Raw genomic sequence first — 26,345 nt, 5'->3', positions numbered from 1 at the left:
TGTGAGGTCAACCAAGGGTTGCCTCACTAAGAATAAAAAACAAACAAATTTCCATCTGATAATTCCACCATCTTTGCCATGTCTGAGGCTCATTCTGATATTTGCTCTATACAAGCTGTATTGTCTTTTCGTATGCCTTGCGGTTTTATGCTAAAAGCTGAACATGAAATACTATGTAAAAGGAATTGAATGTCAATCGAGGCTTTATGTTTATTTGGCTTGGAGGTAAGCTGTGTTTACTGTCTGCTATAGCTGTAGGTGTTAGCAGCTAAAATTTCCTCTGGCATTCTTGGTTTTGTCTCCTCTGTAACTGTGTTTCTCAGAAACTTCTTAAGTAAGGTCTGAAATCTGCAGTTCTTTCAGTTGTAATCCCATCATTACGCAGGAACCTGGTTGATGTGGCCCGTAAGGTGTTGGGGGGAAAACAGCATTCTATCATCCTACCTAGTTTAGGTGTCAGCCTTTGAGAGAGCCTTTGCCCTTGACTTTCACTAGTGTTTGCTCATTGCTGGGCCCTCCATCCCCACATCTCTTAGTTGAGGCAGAAAGGCTAACAGGCTCTGGACTTGGGTATTTCCCTTCCTCCACGTGAAAGGCTACAGTGGGCCAGAGTCGGATGTCTCCCTTCCTCAGGTCAGTCAGGCTCCAGTTAAAGTTTCTCTTGAGGGCAGAACAATGCAGATACCCCCTTCCCCAGGAAGCCCACAGGACCACCTTAAGCCGGTCAGAACCCCTCCTCTAAACCTGTGCAGACCTCTCTCACCGCACTTTTGTCAGGAGTTGGGAGTGTCTCTCTCTTATTGGTCGTCAGGTAAAAGCCAGATGTGTAAATGCCAGAATTTGGCCCAAGGGAGAAGCCCAAGCTTGAGCAGAAGTATTTCTAAAATGGTGTTGCTAAAAAGGTTCTTGTCTTATTCCACAAGAAGAGTTCAAGGGTAAGACAAATAGTGAGCAGGAAAGTGCAAACTTTATTGAAGTGAAAGTACACATTCAAGGAGGGGCAGTGTGGGCTTGCATGAGAGAAGGAGAATGAGCGAGTCACGCCAAGATGGCTGGTTATGAACCTTTTGTTTTCCTTGGAGGCGGAGCCCAGGAAAACGGGATGCCGACTAGCCTTGTTGTCTCCTACCAGTAGGCAGGGAGCTTGGGTTCCCCCTTTTTCTTCCTCATATAGTGTTTCTGGAACTGTCATGGCATCAGGTGCATCATGGGAGCTGCAGTATTTGCAATGAGGATGAGATTGTAATGATATAATTAGCCAAAGGTCATGCCTTGGCCAAAGACAGTGTCTAGGCTTATCCCTGTTTCTGGGGCTAAAACAGGGAGAGGAGGTCTGAAGAAAGGAAAAATTTCCAAAGCCACATCCTCGAGGTGGAGGGGGTGTGCCTGCATTACTTGTCCTGTCTCAGTAGTTCAAAAATGAAGTACTCTGAGGCCCAAACAGAGTCTGACGACCAGGGAAAGTAAGATCCTCAGGGCAAGTCAACAGGAAGAGGTCCAGACAACCTTCCCAGGGAACCACACAGAGGGTGAACTACCTACCTGCCCCAATCCCACATTTTGGAGGTGGGTGGGGGCCAGGACAGGGTGAACACTTGCAAAACATAATGAAATTGTCTATCTCTGGAGCGGTCCGTATTCTTCAAGATCGGGGTGTATCGGAGTCCTCAGAGCACAGGGCCGGCACAGAGCTGCCTCGGTAAGTACTTCACTTGAACCCATTCTTAGAAGCCCAGGGCACCAACTGGGCAGCACGACAAACAAGTGGTTGGCCTACAAGCTCTCCCTTTGATTTATTCCGGCCCTCTTCCCCGTGGAGTCGGAGAACGGGCTTCCCTGACAGACAAGTGCCCCATCGAGGGGATTCAAGACTTCGGCACTGAAGTCTCTCTTGGAACCAGGTAATGAACAGCTGAAGCGGAACAAGTGCAGAGCCCAGCCGGGATGCCCGGAGCCGGGAGCCTGGGCACGTCCAAACTGCTCTTCTAAACGGTCCCAAGAGACCAGAACCAGGCTAATCATATCACGATGCCCTCAGAACACAGACCAAGGCCACAGCAGAGGTGTGCAACAGCAAACGGATTTTAATGGAGGGGGTAAAGCCAGGGCGACTCAGCCTGTTCGGTCACTTTAACCTCTCTTTTGTCCTTAAGATGGAGGCAGGAAAGAGGCCTGTTCTCTACAAGGACCCAGAAATCAGTCTCCATTCCCAAGCTGTTTTATGTGGACCAGTTCAGATATCGCTCTGGCCGGCTTGCGATCTGTTTTCTAGCATTTTCCTTTCCTTGAGAACAGGAGCCTTCTCACATTCACCTGTTTTGAGGCACTGGGTATCAGGAAAGGCACCCTGGAATTACGCTGCCTTTACACTAGCTGTTCCCTGTGCCTAGAGCACACGTCCCTGGGTGTCTGCATGACTAGCTCCCTCATTTCTTTATCCTCTAAATCTTTACTTGAATATTATCTTCTCAACAACGCTCTACGGCAAACTACACCCTCTGCCAAGCCCCCAGCACTCCCAATCTCCCTTACTTTGATCTATATTTTTTCATAGCTCTTATCAACATATGTTTTTGCATTTTCTGCAGTTTGAATGATATGCCTAGTTATATAACATAACATGTATTGACTGCATCTTAGTATTACTAGAATATAAGCTCCATGAGAACAGGAATTTTTTGTCTATTTTGGTCACTGATATCGCAAGGTCACAGAGATGGCACATAAAAGGCACTCAATAAATGAGTGTGTGAAAAGGGAAACCTACATTCAGACCCTACCCTGCCACTTATTAGCCAGCAGTGTGCCTTAGGCCAGAGGTCCCCAGCCCCTGGGCCACAGACCAGTACTGGTCTGTGGCCTATTAGGAACTGGGCTGCACACCAGAAGGTGAGCCAGTGAAGATTCATTTGTATTTGGAGCACCAGCATCGCCACCTCAGCTCTACCTCAGATCATCAGGCATTAGATTCAGCACTGGTCCCTGGTATTAAAAAGGTCGGGGACAACTGCTTTAGGCAATTTGCTTCCCTCTCAGCCTCCATTTCTTTATCTATGAGAGTGGGGTCCAAGCACCCACCTTGCTAAATTATGCATGTAAAGTACCTAGCAGGATGCTTGGCACAAACAGTTATTAAAAGGTCTGGCCACTTGACGTAATTACTGCCCCTCGCAAACTCTTCACCTTCCATCCATTATAAAAACCCTTTACTTAGGGTGCATCATTAAGGCAATTAATGTAATGCAGCAGAGCCTTCAGGTCTGGGGCTGTGGTGAAGGGATGAAGCCCTGAAAACTCAGGATTCTCTTTCCTTTGCCAGCTGAGCTGGCTCAAGGGCAGCTGGTCTCAGGCTTCTAGCAACTCCTACAGCCCAGCTATACAGCAGCAGTGCATCTGGAAACAATCTCTCAGTCCTATGAGAAATCAGCCTTCCTTTGACCTACTATATACCACCTCTGATACAATCAATTTTCAAGGCCCTCTGACCACCAGGGATCAAGCCTGCAGCAGGAAAGGGACTCAGAGCTCACCAGGACCTCACAGATGTGTGGAGAAGATCAGGCCACTCCTTGCACAGGAAACTCCTTCTACTGTGTGGCACCTGTGGGATAAAAGGAGGATGCTAGGGAACAGGTTCTCTAGGCAGAGGTTAGGGTCCCAGGCTCTGGGTCCAGCCTGGGTTCATGTCCTGTCTCCACCACTCGACAGTTGTGGATTCTTTGGTTTCCTAAGGTCTTCAAGCTTCAGTATGCTTGCTTGCCTATAAAATAAGCTATTAACAGTGCCCACTTCACCAGTTGCTATGGGAAGTGAGATATGCTTATGAAGTGCCTTAGCACACTGCCTGGCACCCAAGTACAGTAATGGTCATTTGCTGACTTGAAGGCCTTTAATCACCAGATGGGTCCTCTGGAACCACGTTGCCAGAGGTGGCTTTGGCCAGTAAGAGCCACATAAACCATGGCTGTGAGACAGGAAGAGGTGAAATATAACCATCCCTTCAGGACTTCTGGCTTGTTCAACTCAACAAGCCAGAGAGGGGGCAGCTTTCTCTAAAATTCGAAATTTTAATTTCTAATCCTAAGTTTTGCCAAACGAAACTGACTCTGCAAATAATTATCTTCAGCTGGCAGCCAGAACTCCGGGGTGTATATGTATTATATGCGTATATATTAAATCAAGAAACACAATTTATTCATGTCTTTATTCACTTGACAAATGTTTACTAGATACCACTGTGCGTCATGCCTTCCGCTAGGCCTCTGCGATGGGATTCGGCCTCCGCTCCCAAGGAGCTCACAGGTTATGGGGGAGGTGAGCATAGGACTGGCACAATATTTCACCAGAAACATTCTGAGAGCACAATACAAGCTTGGCTAGAACGGAAGCACAGAAAAAACTCTCTGAAGAACTTCTGGGCTGTTTTGAAAGATGAACAGAATGCGGTGGGGAGGAAGGCAGAGGCCATGCAGTTCAGTGTCTGCGTTTAGTTCTGCTTGGCCGATCCCACAGCTGGGGAGGTCACTGGAGGGGCCAGATCATGCAGGGCCTTGAATGCTAAGGAGCATAACATGAGCCACATATATGTGAAAAACAGAAGTTTGGATTTTATCCTGAAGGCTGTGAGGAGCCACTGCACAATTTATAAGCAAGGTAGAGCCTAGCATGTTATTAATTTAGTTTTAAAATTGTGGAAAAAACTAAATTTCCATCCCCATCCTAGCCCCGAGGTATGCAGCTCCCCAACCCAGAGGCAACCCTGCTCCCACTTGATTACTTTGTTATGTCTTCTAGTGTGGTGAAATCTGAGAATTTATATATTAAAATACTTAAAATTTTACTACAAACTACTTTTCTATTTCTTCTTTATATCACATTTATAGTGTATTGATTTTGGTTGAAATGGTGTCGAATTATGTGCAATTGTCTACGAATTTCACTCCACGTAAAGGAGACATTACAAAACATTAGTTATAAAAGGGGGCATTCCATCCGATGGGATTGAAAATCTCTGTGGTATATATAATTGCTTTCCTCACTTAACAATTACTCTTAGAAATTTTTGAATATGCATCATGGAAGTACCATAGTTTATTTAAATATTTACTATTAATAAACAATATAGGTTATCTCTAATTTTACACTGTTAGAAACAATGAATGTAATGAAATCTTCCCATATACATCTTTGCAAATATTCAAGTATTTCTCGGGGTTAGATACTGAGAAGTAAAACCACTAAACGGGTTTTATTCATTTTAACTTTTAAAAGGTACTCCCACTTGGATAGGAGACCACCTAAGAAGACCAGGTGCTGTAGGCATAAAATATAAAAAATAAAAAATAAGGGATTGTAAACTGACAAGGTCCTTGCAATCTGTGAGGTCAACCAAGGGTTGCCTCGCCTAAAAAAATAAAATAAAATAAAATAAAATAAAATAATAAAATAAAATAAAATGTACTACCAAATGTCTTTCTAAAAAGGCATATCAACTCCCACCAATAGTGTATAACAATAACCATCCCCCCACATCCTTCCCAACACTTGAGTTTTTCAATATTTTTACTATTTGTACATCAATGGAGATAAAAAATATTTCTCATTCCATGCTGCATTTCCCTAACACTAGTCAAATTGAATAAACATCTTTTCAAATGTTTCTTGGCCACTCGGTTAGTGGAGAATTCATACCTTTTGTCCATTTCTTCTTTTGGGTTGATTTGTAAGAGTTCATATACTCTGACCATAAGTTATTTGTTTAATATATATGTTGGATATCACTTTCTCCTAGTCTTTTAACTTTGGTCATACAGAATTGAAAAATTTCAATATAGTCAAATTTATATTTATGTTTTCCTTTTTTGCATCATTGGCTTCGGTCTTCTTAAAGAAGGCTTTCTCTGCCTCTAGACATCATTTTCAGTTGCTGCATAATATTCCATTGGATGGATATACTATAATTTATGAAATTCTCTCTCACTATTGAAAATTTAGGTTGTTGCATCCTTTTACTAATATAAATACTGCTGTGAAAAATAAGTGTTCGATTTGATATTTCTAACACATATCTTAGCACCTAGCAAACTCAGAATAATAAATGTTTCTTGGATAGGGGAGGGGAAAAAGGCAGAAAGCTTTTTCCACACTCACATACAAGGTATGTTAAAACATGCAGCCCAACGTCAACCGAATTACTGGAGAATCAGTCCTGTAAGCCTACTTCTCCTTTAGCCCGTCTAATCAAAAGTTAACTCTACTTCTAAAATCTAGGCATGGAAATAAACCTTCACCTTCTGCCTAAGATTGCCTTTCCAAAGGGTGGGACAACTACTTAAGAAAGAGTTTTAAACAACATACCTGAGTCCTTCTTATCCTGACTTCAGTTTTAGGGTATCACTTCGTTTGGTGAGTCTTCAAGGTTTACTTCTTAGATGGTGAAGGGTCCCGAGAAGATGAGGCTGAAGGAGCAGAAGCCTCATATCCAGCAGGCTGGGCTGACATAGCTTCCTGAGACCCAGCTTTACTTCCAGCAGGTGGAGCCTCATGTCCCGAAGGTGGGGCTTCATTTCCAGCTGGTGGGGTTCCATATCCCACAGGTGGGAGTCCATATCCCGCAGGTGGAGCTTCATATCCTGGAGGTGGGGCTTCATATCCTGCAGGTGGAGCTCTGTATCCTGCAGGTGGAGCTCCGTATCCTGCTGATGGGGCTCCATATCCTGCCAGCGGAGCTTCAGACCCCTCTGGTGGGGCTACGTATCCTGCTGGTGGGGCTCCGTATCCCACTGGTGGGGCTCCATATCCCGCTGGTGGAGCTCCGTATCCTGCTGGTGGAGCTCTGTATCCCCCCGGTGGGGCTGCATATCTCATGGGCTGGGGCCCATAGACAATAAATGGGTATGCTGAGAAGGAAAGAAAAATATCAATTACTTATTTTTTAGAGTGCACAAAGAATAAGCAAGAAGGAGGGAGAAGATAAAAATAATGCTGAGACAAACTGATACAGGAAGAGAATCAGGCAAAATAATGGTAAAGTCAAATCCGTCAGCCACCACCAGTTGAAGGCTTTATCATTTCCTGTTGTGAAGGGATTCAAATTAACATGAAAACAACCCCACAGTTGTATCTCTGCATTACTTATAGTTGTGTACAGATAGGTAATTTTTTTACCAAATAAAGTTTGTTTAGATTTTGAAAAAAATAATATTCTTAATGAACATTATGTATTTGGAAAATAGAGAAAAGATTGATTTTAAAAAGTCATCTATAATGCCGTTATCAAATACAAAAACAATATTTTGGTGTATTTCTTTTTAGGATATCTGTTAATATTTTTATATAATCATAACGACTGTACTTTTTTATCTGACTCTTTTTACTAGACATTATACAAAATTCTTTATATTATTAATGTATTTCATAAATTAAAAGCTGGACAATATTTTATCATACAGATAGGTGCTACTTAATTCCCTTGTTTTAGGGGAGCATGTTGTTTCCAACTTTCCAATTCATATTACAATAAATATGTGTTTTATTTATTTTCTTGGCTACATTCCCAAAGAGATTTAACTGAGTCAAGGCGAATGGACACCTGTTAAGTTATTTTGCTGTAATACATATTTATGTTTAAGCTAGCTAGAAGAAAATCTTTAAAAGAACTTTCCTAAAGATACTCAAGGAACTAAAGGACAATGTGGAAAAAGTCAAGAATATGATGTATGAACAAGACAGAAATATCAATAAAGACAGAAAACCTACCAAGAAACTAAAAAGAAATTCTGGAGCTGAAAAGTACAATAACTGAAATAAAAAATTCACTAGAGAGATTAAAATTCAGATTTAGGTAGGCAGAAGGAAGAATCAGTGAAGTTAAAGATAGAGCAATGAGAATTGTTAAGACTTAGGAACAGAAAGAAAATAGATTGAAGAGTGAACAAAGCCTCAGGGACCAGTGGGACACCATCAAACAGACTAACATATGCACTGTGTGGAAGTCCTAGAAGGAGAAGATAGAGAGAAAGGGGTAGAGAGAATATTCAGAGAAATAATGGCTGAAAACTTCCCAAATTTGATGAGAGACATAAATATAAACATCCAAGAAATTCAATGAAATCTAAGTAAGAATAACTCCACACCAAGACACATTAAAATCAAACCTGCAAAAGAGAAAGACAAAGAGAGAGTCTTGAAAGCAGCAAGAGAGATGTGCATCATCACATGCAAGGGATCCTCAATAAGATAATTAGCAGAAACTTTGGAGGCCAGAAAGCAACTGTCAAACAAGAATCTTGTATCTGGCCAAATTTCTTCAAGAGTGACAGAGAAATTAAGACATTTCCAGATAAACAATAGCTGAGGGGGTTCATTACCACTAGACTTACCCCGCAAGAAATGCTTAAGGGAGTCCTGCAGGATGAAATGAAAGGACACTAAACAGTAATTTGAAGCCATGTGAAGAAGCCATATCAAGATCGCAATAAAGATAAATTGCTGGGCAATTGTAAAAGTTAATATATTTGTAACAATGGTTTGTAATTTCATTTTTCTACATAATTTAAGAGACTAATGCTTTTAAAATAATTATTAGATTATGTTTTGGGGAGCACAATATATAAAGATGTAATTTTGTGACATCAACTGAAATGTGTGAAGATGGAGCTGTAAAAGTTTAGAGTATCTGTTACCGAAGCTGGTAAAAATTCGATATTAAGCTGGTAAAAATTCAAATGAGTGTTATAACTTTAGGATGTTAAATAAAACCCCCATGGTAACAACAAATAAAATAGCTATGGCATATAGACCAAAGGAAATCAGAAAGAAATTTAAGTTTTTCACTATAAAAATATCAACTAAACACAAAAGAAGACAGTAATGCAGGAAATAAGAGACAAAAAAACCTATAAGGCATAAAGAAATCAAATAGCAAATAACAGAAGGCCCCCATTACAGTAATTACATTGAATGTAAATGAATTAAACTTTCCACTCTAAAGACATAGATGTTAGTTTCCAACCTCCTCAGGAGCTTCCCTGTGTAATCTGAAACTGGGCCCCCATTCACATAGCGCAGAGAGAGAATGAAGAAACAGGCAGACCACTCCAAATTAGTAGGTGGCAGTTTTAATAAAAAGGGAACTTATTAGACATGTCTTGGTCGGCTGTAAGATGAGTAGTCTCTGCACCTGCCGGTCAAATCTTAACAGTTTTACATAATGGCCCAAACTGGATTCAGTCACTTATACCATCCAGATAGTCGCAACTCCACATTTCTATCTTAAGGCTTTATCCTTTAAGAGGATTCTTTGAGCCGGGGATGCAAGCCAAATGCATACTCCCAGGACAAGAAAGATGGTGAAGAGCCTCTAATTTCTGGGTCCAACTTTTGGGTCAACAAGTGGTTACATCTTGATGACCTTTTCCAACAAGACATTGGCAGAATGAATAAAGACTCATGATTCAATTATATGCTATGTACAAGAGACTTATTTTAGATACAAAGACACAAATAGATTGAAAGTGAAAGGATGGAAAAGGACATTCCATGCAAATATAATCTAAAGAAAGCGAGAGTGGCTAATAGCAGGCAAAATAGACTTAAATTTTAAAAAATTACAAGAGACTGAGAAGGAAATTATATATTAACAAAATGTTCAATATAGCAAATAGATATAACCATTATAAACATTTATACATCTAAGGACACACCATAAAATATATTAAACAAAAACTTACAGACTTGAAGGAAGAAATAGACAGTTCTACAATAATAGCTGAAGACTTCAATACCCTGCACTCACAATAATGGACAGAAAAACCAGACAGATAAGTAAGGAAATAGAGGATTTAAAAAACATAACAAACCAGCTGAATCAAACAGACATGTATAGGACACTCTATCTATCCAACAACAGAATACACATTCTTCCAAATGCATGTGGGACATTTTCCAAAACAGACCATATTTTGAGCTACAAATTCAGTCTCGATAGATTTAAAAAGATAAATACCAGACAAAATATCTCCTCTGACCACAACGAGATAAAGTTACAAATCAACAATGGAAGTAAAACTGGAAAATTCACAAATTTGTGGATTAACATGCTCTTAAACAACCAATGGATCAAAGAACAAATCATAAGGGAAATTAGAAAATACTTAGAGACAAATAAAAATGAAAATGCAACATACCAAATGTATGGGATGAAGCAAAAGTGCTGGGACAACTGGATAACCACACGCAAAAGAATGAAGTTGGATCCTAACCTCACTCCGCATTTAAAATTAACTCCAGTGCAGTTTGGAGAAACATGGCGGAGTGAGAGACGTCCCCAGATCTCTCCTCTTGAAACAACAAAAAGTGGAACATCTAAAACTCAACAAAAAATACCCAAACTGCACACCAGCATATTTGAGCATAGGATCTGCACATAAGAGCTACCACAGGTCTGAACCCTAGGTGTTGGGCAATGGACTGGGAGAAATAAAGAAGCTGCCTCTTGCAGCCGCCAGAGCTCCCTATAGGAGGAGAGGGAGGGGAGAAGGTGTGGCGAGTTTCTTGAACAGCCCTGCCTGAGAGTGCTGTGAGCTCCACGCAACTGACAGCAGGGCCCAGTCATCAGAGCAGAAAGCAACATAACATCGGAGGTCCTAGCCAGTGCAATCAGATAAGAGAAAGCAATAAAAAGCATACAAATAGGAAACAAAGAAGTCAAACTGTTCCTATTTGCAGATGACGCTATTCTTTATATAGAAAACCCTAAAAACTCCACAAGAACACTACTAGAAACAATAAGCAAATAAGTAAAGTTTTTGGATACAAAACCAATGTTCAAAAATCTAAAGTGTTCCTACACTCTAATAATGAAGTGTCAGAAAAATAAGTGGAAAAAAATGATTCCTTTTGCAACTGCAACAAAAATAATAAAATACCTAGGACTAAATTTAACGAAACAAGTGAAGGATCTATATAATGAAAACTTAAGACCCTATTAAAAGAAATCGAAGATACAAAGAAATGGAAAGATATTCTGTGTTCTTGGATTGGAAGAATCAACATAGTTAAAATGACCATATTACCTAAAGCATTATACAGATTTAACGCAATCTCCATCAAAATCTTATCGACATTTTTTAAAGAAATAAAACAAAAAAATCATCAGATTTGTATGGAAGCACAAAAGACACCAAACTGCCAAAGCCATCCTGAGAAAAAAGAACGAGGCTAGACGCATCACTCTGCCTGACTTCAAATTGTACTACAAAGTGATAATAATCAAAACTACATGGTATTGGCAGAAAAACAGACACACAGATTAGTGGAACAGAATTGAGAGTCCAAAAGTAAATCTATTTTACACGGGCAAATAATTTTTGACAAAAAAGTCAAAAACATAAAGTGGAGAAAGGAAAGGCTCAATAAATGGTGCTGAAAACTGGAAAGAATGAAACTAGACTGTTGTCTATCACCACACACCACAATTTACTCAAAATGGATCAAGGACCTGAATATACAACCTGAAACAATAAAATCCATTGAAGAAAACATAGGAACTGAAGTCGAGGATTTTGAACTTAAAGAGGATTTTATGAATTTGACCTCAAAAGCAAAGGAAGTAAAAGGTAACATAAATGAATGGGACTATATTGAACTAAAAAGCTTCCATTCAGCAAAAGAAATCATCAAGAAGGTAAAGAGACAACCATCCGAATGGGAAAATATATTTGCAAGCAACGCCTCCAATAAAGGCCTAATATCCAAAATACACAAAGAACTCATATGACTCAATAACAACAAAGACAAACAAACAATCCAATCAAAAAATGGGCAGAGGACCTGAACAGACACTTCTCCCTACAGGACATACAAATAGCCAACAAATATATGAAAAGATGCTCAACATCGTAGCTATCAGGGAAATGCAAATCAAAAAACCACGATGAGATACCACCTCACACCTGTTAGAATAGCTATAATCAACAGAACAAGTAATAACAAGTGTTAGAGAGGATATGGAGGAAAAGGAACCCTCATGCACTGCTGGTGGGACTGCAAATTGGTACAGCCACTAAGGAAAACAGTATGGAGGTTCCCGAAAAAACTAAGAATTGATCTACCATATGATCCAGCAGGTGGCTTTCCAGTTTTCCCAGCACTGAGTATTTACCCCAAAAAACCTGAAAACCCATATCCGAAAAGATATTTGCACACCGATGTTCATAGCAGCATTATTCACAGTGGCCAGGACATGGAAGCAACTGAAGTGTCCTACGATAAATGATTAGCTAAAGAAGCTGTGGTGCATATATACAATGGAATATCACTCAGCCATAAGAAGAGATGAAATATTGCCATTTGCAACTGCAACAACATTGACGGACTTCGAGATAATCAAGCTAAGCAAAATAAGTCAGACAGAAAAAATTGAATATCACATGATATCACTTATATGTGGGATAAAAACCTAAAAGCAACAAATGAACAGGACAAACAAACAGAGACTCATGGACATGGACCATAGACTAGTGGTTTCCAGAGCGTAGGGTGTGGCGGGGGAGGTGGAAGGTAGACGAGTTAAAGGAGATCAAATATGTGGTGACAGAAATCTAACTATGGGAGGTGAACACACAGCATAAATATATACATGCCTTACTGTTAAAGTACAGCTAAAACTTATTGGATTTTGTTAGCCAATGTCACCATAAAAAAATTAACTCATAAAAAATCAACAACCTAAATATAAGAGCCAAAATTATAAAACTCCTAGATGTAAACACAGGGATAGATCTTTATGATATTGGACTTGGCAACAGATTCTTGAATTTGACACCAAGAGCAAGAAAAAAAATAGATAAATTCAATAAAAATTTAAAAGTTTTGTACATCATAGGACATCATCGAGAATGTGAAAAACAGCTTACAGAATGGGAAAACATATCTGCAAATCCCATAGCTGATAAGAGCTTATTATCCAGAATATATAAATAACTCTTACAACTCAATGAGAAAAAGATAAACTACCCAAATAAAAAATGGGCAAAGGACTTGGAGAGGTATATCTCCAAACAAGATATACAAACGGCTGACAGGTACATGAAAAGATGTTCAACACCACTGGTCACTAAAGAAATTCAAATTAAAGGCACAATGAGATACCAACTCACTCACTAAGATGACTTTCACATGAACAGCAACGAAAATGAAAATAACGAGTATTGGTAAGGATATGGAAAAACAGAAACCTGTACATTGCTGGCGAGAATATAAAATGGTGCAGTTGCTGTGGACAACACTTTGGTGGTTCCTCAAAAAGTTAAATATTGAGTCCATGGCCATGCCACCCTGACTGTGTTGGAGCTCATCTGATCTCGAAAGCTAAGCAGGGTCAGGCTTGGTTAGTACTTGGATGAGAGACCACCTAGGAATACCAGATGCTGTGGCATTAAAAAAAAAAAAAAAGTTAAATATTAAATTTCTATAGGACCCAGTAATTCCAATCCTAGGTAGATACCCCAGAGAAATGAAAACATATGTCCACACAGAAACTTATATACAAATGTTTATAGCAGTTATTATTCATAATAGCCATTAGGTGGAAACAACTGAAATGTCCACCAATGGGTGAATTAATGGATAAACAAATTGTGGCACATATGTACAATGGAATATTATTCAGCCATAAAAAGAACATGCTACATGCTACAGCTTGGACAAACCTTGAAAACATTGTATGCTAAGTGAGATAAGCCAAACACAAAAGGTCACATGCTGTGTGATTCCTTTTATGAGATACATTCAGAATAGGAAAGTCCATAAAGACAAACAGCAGATTAGAGGATACCAAGAGATGTCAGAAAGGGACAATGGGGAATTATTACTTAGGGGAGTTATGGGGTGTTTTTTATGGGGTGACGGAAAAATTTTGAAACTAGAGAGAGCTGATGGTTGCATAGCATTGCAAATATACTAAATACCACCAAATTATACATTTTTAAATGGTTGATTATACATATGTGCAATCATTTTATAAAACCTTAGCAACACTTACTTTTAGATTTTGAGTATTAGATTTTAATAATTTTTAAAAGCTAAAGTATCTTTCACTGTATACAAAACTAAAAACTGATGGACACGCACATCATGCTCCAAGAACCCAAGAAAGGGCCTGCAGTTTGGAGTCTGTTAGCCTAGTAGGAGACCCGTTGTGGCCCACCAATTGGTGGTGTACAACATTTAAGAATCAATGATCTGTCACCTTCCAGGAACATGACTCGGCAGCTGTGGACAGGCACAACTGTTAAAGGGTACAGGGCACAAAGCCCCAGACTGGAGTCTTCAGTGAGGTTGAAGGGCATGGTACAAACTTGATGGCTAAGCTTGTGTGAAACGGGAAGGGGGAAGTGAGAAAAAACATACATTTTCTGCTCAGGCTATAAGCAGGAGGTGACCATTCCCACTGATGAAAGTTACCCGGGTATGTTCCATATTTGTATATTATAGTTAAAAGTAAGCCTGAAACCAAAACCCAGTCAGTTGATGACTTGCCACTGGGTTTCAGTCTGGAAAAAAAGTCATGGACGCAACCATTTTCCAGTCCCCAAACCTCTGCTGCTTCTCCTGCAGCAGAGTTGGAGGCAAGCTAGCAATGAACAGATCTTTGAGCCCCTGGCATACTTTTCCCACTCCCAGGAAGAACTTCCCTGTCAGATCTTACCTGGACAAGGCACCTCTTGGTTGCATATCGTTCCCCCCTGCCTGGTAATGACATACAATCCTGGAGAACCAAACCAGTAACTTACACTTCCAAGTGGAACTCCTCGGGCAGCTGAGAAGACAAGTTTGACAAAACAGGACTCTTTAATTCTTTTAAGTCAGACGTATAACAGCTATCAACCAAACAATTAACAACAGAGTAGTAACCATCACCTTACATGAGTGTTCAACAATATTCCCAGGATATAAGACACTGCCTTCGTTCTGAACTCTATGCTTCTTAAGGGCAGAGACTATGGCTTATTTGCCTGTGCTTATTCAGAGTCTAGTGTAACACCTATAATAATAGGTATTTAGAAAGGATTTTCAATGAAGAATTCTGTGAGGTTGGCAAGCTACATCCATTAAAGATCAATTTAATCACAGAGTGGTGCAGAAGAAAGCACTTCTGTTTGTCTCCTCTGCATCTCTCTTTTAAGGACACTTATGATGGCATCTGGGGCCCACCTGGATAATCTAGGGTAATCTCATCTCAAAATCCTTAAATTAATTATGTCTGCAAAGACTCTTTTTAGAAATAATGTAACACTCATGAGATCCGAGGATTAGAACATAGGTATATCTTTGGGAGTCATTATCAGCTTACCACACTAATTTCTGGTCAGATGGCATGAACGGTAAGTAACGTATACTGCTTCCCAGCCTGGCCCATAAAAACTCCCGGGTAAGAATGACTCTCGCCGCCTCTGCTGGCTATCCAATGAGGCCATGGAAGCCATGTGTTAAACATGGCAGAGACTCTATTACCCTGAAGGGTCCCTGAAGGGTTACGTGGAACAGAGCCCCCTTTGATCCTTGCTGATTGGCCTTCGCATAAAAAGTAAAACCTATTGTCTTAAGCCACTGAAGATTAAAATAATTCTAGCTATCTAATTCAATAGCTAGAATTATTTTAACTAATCGACTATAAATCTAAAGTTGCCTTCCTTACCCCTGTCACTCTCCTTTTCAAATCCTATTAATATGCATTCCCAGAAGAATTATTTTAATCACTTATATATTTGTTTTTTTATATATATCCCTCTCACTAGACCAAGTTTAACAAAGGCAGGAACCGTGTATGTCTTATTTGCTGTTCTGTTCCCAGTTGTCTAACCTAGTATTTGGCTCAATAGGTATTGAACATATATTTGTTAAAAACATAACTCCAAGAACCCTGACAAATCAGCTCTGCAGAGGGGAAGGGACTCTTCCCTGATCAAAGAATCAGATCATGAAGCATTATGGGTAGTTAATTCCAAAGGCCTCAAGGAAGCCCATCTCACAAGCCCTGATTCTTGTTAGGGAGCAGAGGCAGGTTCCCACACCTATGCCATGATGTAATCAGACCCAGAGCAGTTCCAGACATTGGGCCAAGTTCATATTAGTTGCCTAAATTCTTTCTAAGTAGCTATGCAACTGCTGGGACTCTGAACATAGTTTTGCAGGCCACAAAGAAGAGAGCCTAATACTTAACCCATAATCCTAAAAATGCCCCCTCAGTACTATGAGGCCAAAGATAAGAGTGAATTCAAGACCCAACATGCAATTGTCCTGAGTTCCCCAGATACGTATAGCAAAAAGGAACTGGACTTCCAAGCGTCCCCTGAGCCTGGATTCCTCACAGCTGTACTCTCTGTCTATCAAGACTCCCTGTTATCCAGTGTCAGGCTTCCAGATCTCTGCCCTCTGGACCATGAAGAGCTGTGGATTGGGAACAGTTTGTGAACTCCTTGACCTCTCTATCTTTGAACTATATCATTAAAGGGAACTAAAAATTTTCTTACTCCTCAACTTCCTATAATACGGCTCTTGGACCATCTTTCTTCACTGATTCACTGGAATCTCTCTTGGGAAGACCACAAACAAATTCAGATTTCCACGTGCAAAGCACATTTTTCAGTCTTCATCTTACCAATCATCTCTGCAGCAGCTGCCACAGACAAGCATCCGTACTGCTTGAAACTTTCTCCTCCCTTGACTTCTGGGGTAATAAACTCACTTGATTCTCCTCTTCTCAGTCAGCCCCTTCTCAATTTTTATTGCAGGTTGCTCCTCCTTGCCATTCCTTAAATGTTGAGGACCTTTATAACACTATCCCTAACTCACTAAATGAACCCATCACTCGTGGCTCCAGAGACGACTTGTGTGCTAAAGATTTCCAAATCGGTCTCTACATACAGTTCATCTCTGGAGCTCGGAGTTGCATGTTCACTGGCCTCTACCATTCCCACACACCTCACACCCATACACCATACGGGGGTAAGAGTACAGGCTCAAAAGGACACAGCATCCCTTACATAGTGTTCCTGCCAAAACAGCCTGAATATATTTCATGAGGAAAGAGGCAAACCCAAAGTAAAGGACATCCTACAAAATGTCCTGTATTATTTTTAAAATGTAAATGTCATGAAAGACAAAGAAAGGCTGAATCCGAATTAAAAGAGACCAAAGGAATTGGCCAACTAAATTCAATGTTTGACCCAGGATTACCTGTTTATGGGGAAAAAAGTGCTATTAGAATCAGAAACTGTAATAGACCAATCCTTTGGACTTCAATATAAACTATATATTAAAGTATTATTTCAGTGTTAAATTTTCTGAATTTGATAAATACACTGAGGTTAGATACGAGAATGCCCTTGTTCTTAGGATATACATTCGAATATCTAGAAATGAAGGACATGATATTTGTGATTTACTCCCAAATATTTCAGTAAAAACAAAAGTAAAAACAAAAAAAGATAAAATATCAGGAAATGTTAATAATGGGTGAATCTAGATGAAGAGTCCATGGTAATTCATTGTAACATTCTTGAAACTTTTCTATACATTTAATTTTTTTCAAAATAAAATGTTTAAAAAGAGAGAAAGAATAGGTTTAGGGTTCAAATTCCAGCTCCATCGATTGCTAACTGTATAGCCTTGGGAAATTATATAACAATCACTGACTCAATTTCCCCAGCTATAAGGTGGGAATAATGATAGTATCTACATCATAAGGTTTTTTGTGAGGATTAAATATATTGACACATGTAAAGGGCTTGGAACACTCTAGTATATGTTAAGCATTCAATAAATGTTAGTTAGGATTATTATGTCTAAAATTAAATTCCTTTCCTTTCCAACTTAGACTCATATTCTTGACCATGGTTTATAGCATCATGATCCAGTCAGTCTTCTAAGCTAGAACCTTCACTCCATCCTATGTGTCCCAGCACCGTGTCCATGCCTCTATCACAGCATATGCCATAGATAGGATAACATATTTGCATATGTCTGTCTCTACTAGACTGTGTCTCAACTAAATTGGAGTTGGCATGGAAGGCAATGGAGAAAGGAAAAGAGTATTCCAGACAGAGCAAATAGCACAAAGGCTCAGAAGTGAGAGAACAAAGCACAAAGAACTCCAGCTGGACTGGAGTACAAAAGGTGAGAGAGTGAAGGGCATAAGTGAGGCTGGACTGAATAAAAATATCTCATAAAAATTATTTGTATTCAATTTTGAAAGAGTCATTTGGTATGTCCATTAGAGCAGCACTGTAGGGCTTGACAGTACCCCTTCCCTCCTCTCATGAAAGATGGAGACTAAACCTAAGAGAAGCAAAGGCAAAGCCAGAGGAAAAAATGACAAAAAGGCATGCCAGGGGAAGAAGAGATAAGGCAGCTGGGGCTCCCTGACCTGAAAAAGAGACTACTCAGCGATAGAGGAGACCAGCATTAAGATGGACAAAAGACTATCAGGTACAGTTAGTCACTCAAGTGTCTGCAAACTCCTCAGGACAGGGAAAAATCTTTGTGTTCCCAGCACATAATATGGTACTTGGCACACAGTAGGTAGACTCAGACAATGCCTGTTGAATACATGTGCAGCCACCAACTGCCTGACCGCAGTGCCAGAAAATCTTGACTGGGTAAAAATCCTACTTCAAGTCCACAAGCCTCAAAACCCCAAACTGTTTATTATCTTTATCATTATCGCTCACCGGCAGAGGCAGCTTTCGACATCAACTGGGCAAATTCGATGGCACCTCCTTTTCTGAAGGCTAATTTAAAAGTAGCCTGTCCTTCCCAGCCACCTGGGGGAAGAAATGGCACCCGCTAAGAGGTTGGCACAGCTGGTTACAGAAGGACTACCACAAACACTGAGAGAAGCAATACCCACAGAAACCGGGCAGCTTTCATTTGAATTCCAACATGAGCCAAATCTCAAACTTAAACCTTCTGGAAGCTTTTGAGAAAAAATACATGGCTGAAGGTAAACACTTACCATCTGGAGCTGCCTGAATGGTTCCTTTAATGCAGTTGGGGGCAAAGACTGGTTGTTCGACAGTGCAGTTACTCATCAGATCAAATGGCATCATAAAAGAAAACATGGGATCATTGACTGAAGGTGAAGTTACAAAGATCACCTAAGAGAGGAAAGAAATTTTGGAAAAGGAATGCAATTTGTCCATGGATTGAGACATATAAGAGCACTTCTAAGGTCAAGATTGCTTTGACATTCTGGCCTGAGAAATATCACCCATTTTTTCCATTGTTCTTCAACATGGAATATCTCAAAGTGTAAATATTTTAAAACACTTTGAACCTCAATGGTTAACCTCACTCCATTTTAAGGAAAGCTAATGTAGAGTTAATCAGATCAAAGAAACAAGTAGAAATTACCCGGTATGAAGTGAGAAACAATCTTCCCCTCTTTATACCACTAAAAAGATTGGATCCCTCTGGTTGCTGAAGGAAGGAGAGGTCCACATCCTGACACTGCTTCAAGACACTATAGAAAAGAAAGGGCAGACAGTAAACAATTTAGAAGTTACATAAAGTGACAAATGAAGCTCTTAGCACAGTTCCTAGCCCAGAGTCAGCACTCAATAAATGTTAGTTGCTACTGTTACCACCACTTTTATTGAATGAAATAGAAAGGAATTTAAATGATCTCATTCTCTGACAATTCATACTTATTCTTCTCCCTCTTTATCTTTGGATTATTTTTCTTATCAAACCTACTTCATTAATTCTTATACTGTGTAGTAACTATCAAGCACTGTGCTAATGAAAATGTTTCTTTGACTCTGGTAAAGAAGGCACACAGAGTGCTCCAGAATCCGCTGGCATGTCACTCCCTCTGCCTGCCATGTTCTATCCTCACTCTTAACATGAAAAACTTGGATTCATCTTACTCTCCTTCATAGAATTCTATTGGGTTTTTTTTCTTTCTTAGTGTTCATTATATTTATTTGTCCAATGTCTTTCCTACTGACTATTAGGGACAATGTCTGCCTTCTTTGCTACTGGAGCCCTAGCAAACAGTGGGTGCTCATAAATATTTATTGAAAGGAGTAAATGAAAATATGAATACAGGTAATAACACAAGCAGTATATAACATTCATCACATAAATGGCACAAAAATGTCATGGCAATTAAGTGGAAGGGGAGATTAGCTCTAGTTGAAGTAACTAGGAATGACTTTATAGAAAGGTTGAAATTTGAGCTGATTCTGAAGAAATGAATAGTGTTTCAGTAGGCAGAGGTGAAGGCAGAAGACAATCTTGATGGGGACCAAAGAGCATCAATGGAGATGCTGGGGCAGCATTAGCAGAGGTATGCAGCAGAAAGCAAACTACATACTTGGAAGCAGACCACCTGTGTGGAAATGAGGTTGGGAGGAATAGTGAGATAAAGCTAGAAAGCCATGCTGGGACTATAGCTTGGAGCTATCATTTGATAAGCAAGGAGGAACTGTGAGCTGCGGCCATCCTGGCAGAATAGTCACATGATCAAGGAGATGGTAGTATGTTGGAGGGGCCCATTTAAGTTTCTAAAATAGCCCTGATCTGCAGTAATAAGAACTGGAACTAAGGTGGTGGTGAGCGGATACAAAAGGCTTTCTAAAAGACTATGAATATAAGGGATGTCAGCAAAAATAGTGGAATAGGGAACTCCAAGTCAGTCCAGAACTCTAAATTCTAATCAAAAGCCTAAAGCACCTAGAGAAATGTTTAACTAAGAAAAAAAAAATGGCGGCTCTCTTTGAGGAAGATGCAGTAGTAGCTGCAGTGGAGCAACATTCTGCACGCTATTGCTCCTGACTCACCACTGTCGGCTCTCACGGAGGAACAAGTTGGTCAGGAAGCCGTGCCACAGCCTAGGTTTTTAAAGATACCAGAAAGACACCCATGGAACCAGAGGTGGCGATTCACCGAATTAGAATTACTCTGACCAGCTGCAACGTAAAATCTTTGGAGAAAGTGTGTGCTGACTGGATCAGAGGTGCAAAGGACAAGAATCTCAAAGTGAAAAGACCAGTTCAGATGCCTACCAAGACCCTGAGAATCACAAGAAAAAAAACTCCCTGTAGGGAAGGTTCTAAGACTTGAGATTGTTTTCAGATGAGGATCCACAAGCGACTCATTGACCTGCACAGTCCTTCTGAGATTGTTAAGCAGATTACTTCCATCAGTATAGGCGGCAAGGCTGAAGTCACCACTGCAGATGCTTAAATCAGCCTTTTCAATAAATTGACTATCAGTTGTTAAAAAACAAAACAAACAAACAAACGACAGACCATTATCCCTGAATATAATGTCACATTATATTCAGATTATATACCATAGCCAAATGGGATTTATTCTTGGAACGCAAGGATGGTTCAACACACGAAAAATCAATCAATGTAATAAAACTAGAACAGCAATATGATTCAGCAATCCCACTCCTGGGTATTTATCCAAAGAAAATAAAAACAGGATATCGAAGAGATGCCTGTACTTTTATGTTCATTGTAGCATCACTCACAAGACCCAACATACAGAACAACCTAAGTGTCTGTCAATGAATGAATGGATAAAAAATATGTGGTGCGCACATGTGCATGCACGCACACACACAAAAAGGAATATTATTCAGTCATAAGGAAGGGAATCCTGTCACATGCTACACCATAGATGAATCTTGAGGACATCATGTTAAGCAAAATAACCCAGAAAGAGAATAAATACTGTATGATCTCATTTATATAAGGACTCTAAAAGAAAAAAGAAAACAAGTCAAATGCATAACAGTGGAGTAGAACAGTAATTACCAGAGGCTCAAGAGGTGGGGAAAATGGGGAGATATTGGTTAAAGGATACAAATTTACAGTTATGTAGGATGCATAAGTGTAGAGACCTAATAGGCACGATGACTATACTTAGTAATACTGTACTAAGCACTGGGAATATGCCAAGAGAACATATTTCAGGTGCACTCATTGCATAAAAAAATGGTAACTATGTGAGGAGATGATATGTTAATAGTTTGATTATAGTAACTATTTCAATATGTATATGTATATTAAATCATTATGTTACACACCTTAAATATATACATTTCAAATTTCCTTAAATGGTAAAGGTGATAGATTTTCTGTTAGGTGTTTTTTACCACACCAAAAAATGAACAACTTAGTAAAAATGGAGAAAATTCATGATCCAAGAAAATTTGCCAAAGACATATAATATAAAATAATCATATAAAAAAATTTCACTAGCAGTAAAATTTTTTTTAAAAGATTCCATATTTGCACATCAAGACCGGCAGAGATATCAAAGATTAACACCAGGTGTTGGCACAAAGTGTGGAGAAATGGGCACTCACAGTACTGAGAGGAATATAAATCGATATAACTCTGTAGGGTAATTTTGAAAAAAAATATTTATATGTATGTATATTGTATAATAGTTTGACAAGAATCTTTATATTATAAAAATATATTTTAAATCTTTTTTTAAAAAGTTTATGTCCTCTGATCCCACAAGTCTACTTGCAGGAACATATCCCGAAGAAACACTTTGACAAGTGGGCAAAGATAAGTTTTCAAAAACGTTCACTGAGGCAATGACAAATTAAAACCAGAATATCCCAGATAAGGACTTGAGGAAAGATTTATGCATACTAGAATATCAGCCATTGAAAATAACGATATATATATTGATACTGAAAAGCATTCTCAATATATTGGTAAATGAGGAAAACAAGTTCTAAAGCAGTATGAGGGGAGGAAATGTGTATTTTTCCATCACGGAAAGTAAAGGATACATAAAAAAATGTAAACAGAACTGGGTGTTGGAATCTGAGGTAATTGAAATTTTTTCTAATTTTTCTACAATAAATATATATGGTATCTGCACAAGTTTTAGAAAGATGGTCAAAAAACAAACAAACAAACAAAAACCTCGATGTCTTCCCTTTTTACCAGTAGAGTCTGGCCCATATATTCATGACTTCTCAGCTGGAAGGAGAAAAACAACTCACAAAACACGGCCAATCTGTGAAGAATTTTCCAAATGTGCATTGTGAACAGTCAGGAAAAGTCAAAATATAACCAACCTTCTCCCTCTCAATCTATTTCTTTACATAAGTTTCTCCAGGAAGCCAGAGCCCTGACAAGGCCTTCAGTGATGAGGAGAAAGCAGAGCAGCAGTTCTTTTCCTCTGCGGGACAGCAGAACAGAGTTTAAAGCACAGTATCCAAATTCAAACCCAAACCTCAGCTCGCATATGCAAATTACTTTTTTTTGTTATCCGTTTCCTGCCTGTGACATGAAGGAAATACTACTGATCCTAATTGTGGAGAGAGCAGTGTGAAGTATAAAACTCTCAGAACAGTGCTTGGCTGTGATTAAGTTACTCAAGAGCACAGAACGGACCCTTAAAGATAATTCAAAGGATCATAAAATATCGGTTCGTCATAATTTTTTAAAAAACATGCCTCATTTCCTGCCTCCAACAAACGGAAAAGCAGAGAGACAAACCGGTAGCCTGAGGAGACACTGAATCGCCTGATCAGAAGCGCTTCACCGCCCAGAGTGAGTCGCAGGCACAAGGGGCAAAGTGCCCCGGGCCAGACGTCGCAGTCAGAGCGAGCGATCACCTCCCACCGCGAAGATCGAAGAAGGCAGCAGAGGCCCTTCGCAAGCAACGGAGGACGCACGGCTTTGGCGACCCGCATAAATCTGTCAAGAAAATCGTCGGGGGAAGGAAGCGGAGGAAAAAAGATCCGGACACCAGCATGTGGTGCTGTCTCAATGCATCCTCGCGACTAACGCGTTCGACGCAGCCCAGGGCGCCGTCTCACCTGAGCACAGCGTTGCGTTTCAGGCCGCGCGGCCCGGGGAGCGCGAAGCACAACGAAGGCGATCGGAGCGGAGAGGAGCCTGGTTAAGGGGAGCGCGGCGGGGGCCCGAGGGTTAGGGAGGGAGCCGAGTGGAGTCGCGGCACAGCGGGGCGGGGGGTGAAGAGTCTCCTACAGACAGCTCGCTGGCGGTGAGAGGAGAGGGGACAGCGGCGGGCACAGAGCAAAGAGCCCAGCGAGGCCGGGGGAGCGTCATGCTTTCGATCGTCTCCATAAAGGGCAGCCATCTCCCTGGTTGGGGCGAAGAACAAAGGGGATCTCTGGGGAGTTCTGAGAGCGTGGAGAGGCCTCTGGCACTTCGGGATCTTTCTAGAATGATCCACCCTCATGCCTCTTCTGCCTGCAGAAAACCGGAACCTTGTTCCCGGGGGTAGGGGAAGGGGCTGCACCTCAGCCGCAGGAGCTGCGCGACTCCCCACGAGGGTCAGGGCATTCCCGCCTTTCTTCTGAGGAGACGGCGCACGCCGCGCGTCCAGCGCCCCCTCCCCGTCCTCACGCACGAGGAGGCGCGCTCCCGCCCCCTTCCTCACACACCAGCGGGCGCGCTCCCGCCCGCGCCTACGGAACACCCGCGAGGCAGTGCGCGCGCCCCAACGTCGGGGGCGGAGCTAAGCGGGACGCGGCGAACAAGGCGGGAAGGCATCTGATTCGCTGGGAGCTCGCGAGCCCCACCCCCGGTCCGTCGCCTCCCTCCTCCACCAGCACCCCAGGCGTCCCCGCAGGCACCTTTCGCCGTAAGGGATGACGGCTCCACGGCGATTCTCCGTGTGGCTCTGGTTCACCGCCATCGTGCTCCGGGCCCCTCCTGCCGCCCCGCAGATGGGAAGGGGCGGGGCTCCGAGGCGGAGGGCGGAGATTATGGCGCAAGGACGGCTGCGAGCGAGCGAGGCGGCTGGTCACGTGAGGGGCAGTCGTCAGAGGCCCGCAGGGCAGCGGGTGGGTCCGGGGCATTGACTCCGCGGCCAGGGCGCAGAGGGGTGAGTGATGGGTGGGTGGCCCCCTCCGCCCGCACCTGGTCGCTTGGCCCCTGCGTCCTTGCGCCGCGTGGTGGCCGCGCTGCCCAGGGTGGGAACTCGAATTAGTCCTGTCAGAAATCAGAGGTAAAAGCTGGAGTTTCCAGCGCCCTCTCTAGCTCGTGTCAGGAAGCTGCTGCCCTTTGGAGAAAGGGTCTACACTGGTTGCCTGCTTCTCTTAAGGCGAGCAGAACTTTTTCCCACCAGAGAAAGCCGATTTCTTATGAGGCAGCACCCAGCACAGGGAGCGTGAGCTGGGTCAGGAAGTCAAAGGGGAGTCCGGGCCAGCTCCGAGGTGGACAGAGCCTGTGTCGTCCATCGTACCTGCCCTGCCACCTCCAGAGGGTGACCGTGAGGATCCAGTGGGATGTATGATATTGGAATTGCTTTGAAGACTGAAATATACATACCCTTTTTTCCTTTAAACTTCACAAATAACCCCAGGGGGCTTCAAACGAAGAGACGTTAATATCTTTTGGACTAAGATGCTGTCAGTTATGATACACCATTTCAAATGTACCACTTAGAAGAAAAGTTGCCAAATAGACATGTCATCAGTTATAAGCTATATCCTGATTTCAGAAATATATATATATTTTAAGTGCAAGACTATTAGAATAGACGAAGTACAATAGGAATGGTGTGAAGCAATGGAACAAGCATTGAGGTCTAGTCCCCGTCTTGCATTGGTACCTAAATGCGCAACTTCAGGCAAGACAGTTATGCTCTCTGGACTTCAGGTTCCATATGTATCTAAAAGCATTGGACTAGAAGAACTCTTTTTTTCTCTTAGCTGTGACATTAGGTTCACATAACTGTTCTGTTGCTCAAATCTCACTTCTCTTCATCTGGGTGTGGCCTTGCACTCTAGTTCCAGCCCTTATCATTGTACTTGAATGACTTCAAGAGCCTCCTGACTTGTTGTCCTCCAGTTTTGACCCCTCACTGTTCATCTATACTTTGCACTTACTCTACAGAATGTTGAGTCCCCAAATGCCGTTACATATATGGTCATCACATTCAAATTCAGAGAAGTAATATACAGGTGAAAGTTGTATTATTTGTTGGCCACAGAAGAGAGTAGGAACCTCAAATAGAGGAAGGATTGATTTAAATTCAAAAAAGACAAGGGACAAGCTAGTACTTTAAATTTAAATTCTTAACTCTTAAAAGTATTCACTGTAAAACAGGCAGGTCTCTAGGCAAAATGAGTTATTTCTTTTAGACTGGTTTTGTATGCCTTTGGGAGTAAGGAGGAAAGTAACAGCTAAGAATTTCAATGAATGAAAATCATCTTTTTCACTGATGGAGACAGGCTATGCAGAGCACAGCATCCCTCACGATCAAATGTGATAGCTTCCTCACTCATTTTGGATACAAAATCCCAGGGAATAATGATGACCAGGGTT

At 41.1% G+C, this 26,345-nt stretch overlaps 1 protein-coding gene and 1 pseudogene across 1 annotated transcript; one reads left to right on the top strand and one right to left on the bottom strand.

Annotated features, from left to right (window-relative positions):
* Window positions 1-24,711, bottom strand: WBP2NL (WBP2 N-terminal like). The gene is made up of 7 exons (XM_016135810.2): window positions 24,650-24,711; window positions 19,417-19,525; window positions 19,019-19,160; window positions 18,735-18,827; window positions 14,711-14,821; window positions 6,358-6,899; window positions 1-3,601 (listed from the first exon to the last, which is right to left on the bottom strand). The coding sequence occupies exons 1-6, from the start codon at window positions 24,709-24,711 to the stop codon at window positions 6,421-6,423; spliced, it is 996 nt and encodes a 331-aa protein (XP_015991296.1). The 3' UTR covers window positions 1-3,601; window positions 6,358-6,420.
* Window positions 20,770-21,252, top strand: LOC107505509 (annotated as a pseudogene).
* Window positions 24,712-26,345: the final 1,634 nt, after the last annotated feature.

Source organism: Rousettus aegyptiacus, unplaced genomic scaffold, assembly GCF_014176215.1.
Source record: "Rousettus aegyptiacus isolate mRouAeg1 unplaced genomic scaffold, mRouAeg1.p scaffold_m13_p_2, whole genome shotgun sequence".
In the NCBI taxonomy this organism is placed as follows: Eukaryota; Metazoa; Chordata; class Mammalia; order Chiroptera; family Pteropodidae; genus Rousettus; species Rousettus aegyptiacus.
This window is presented reverse-complemented; position numbering and strand designations above follow the sequence as displayed.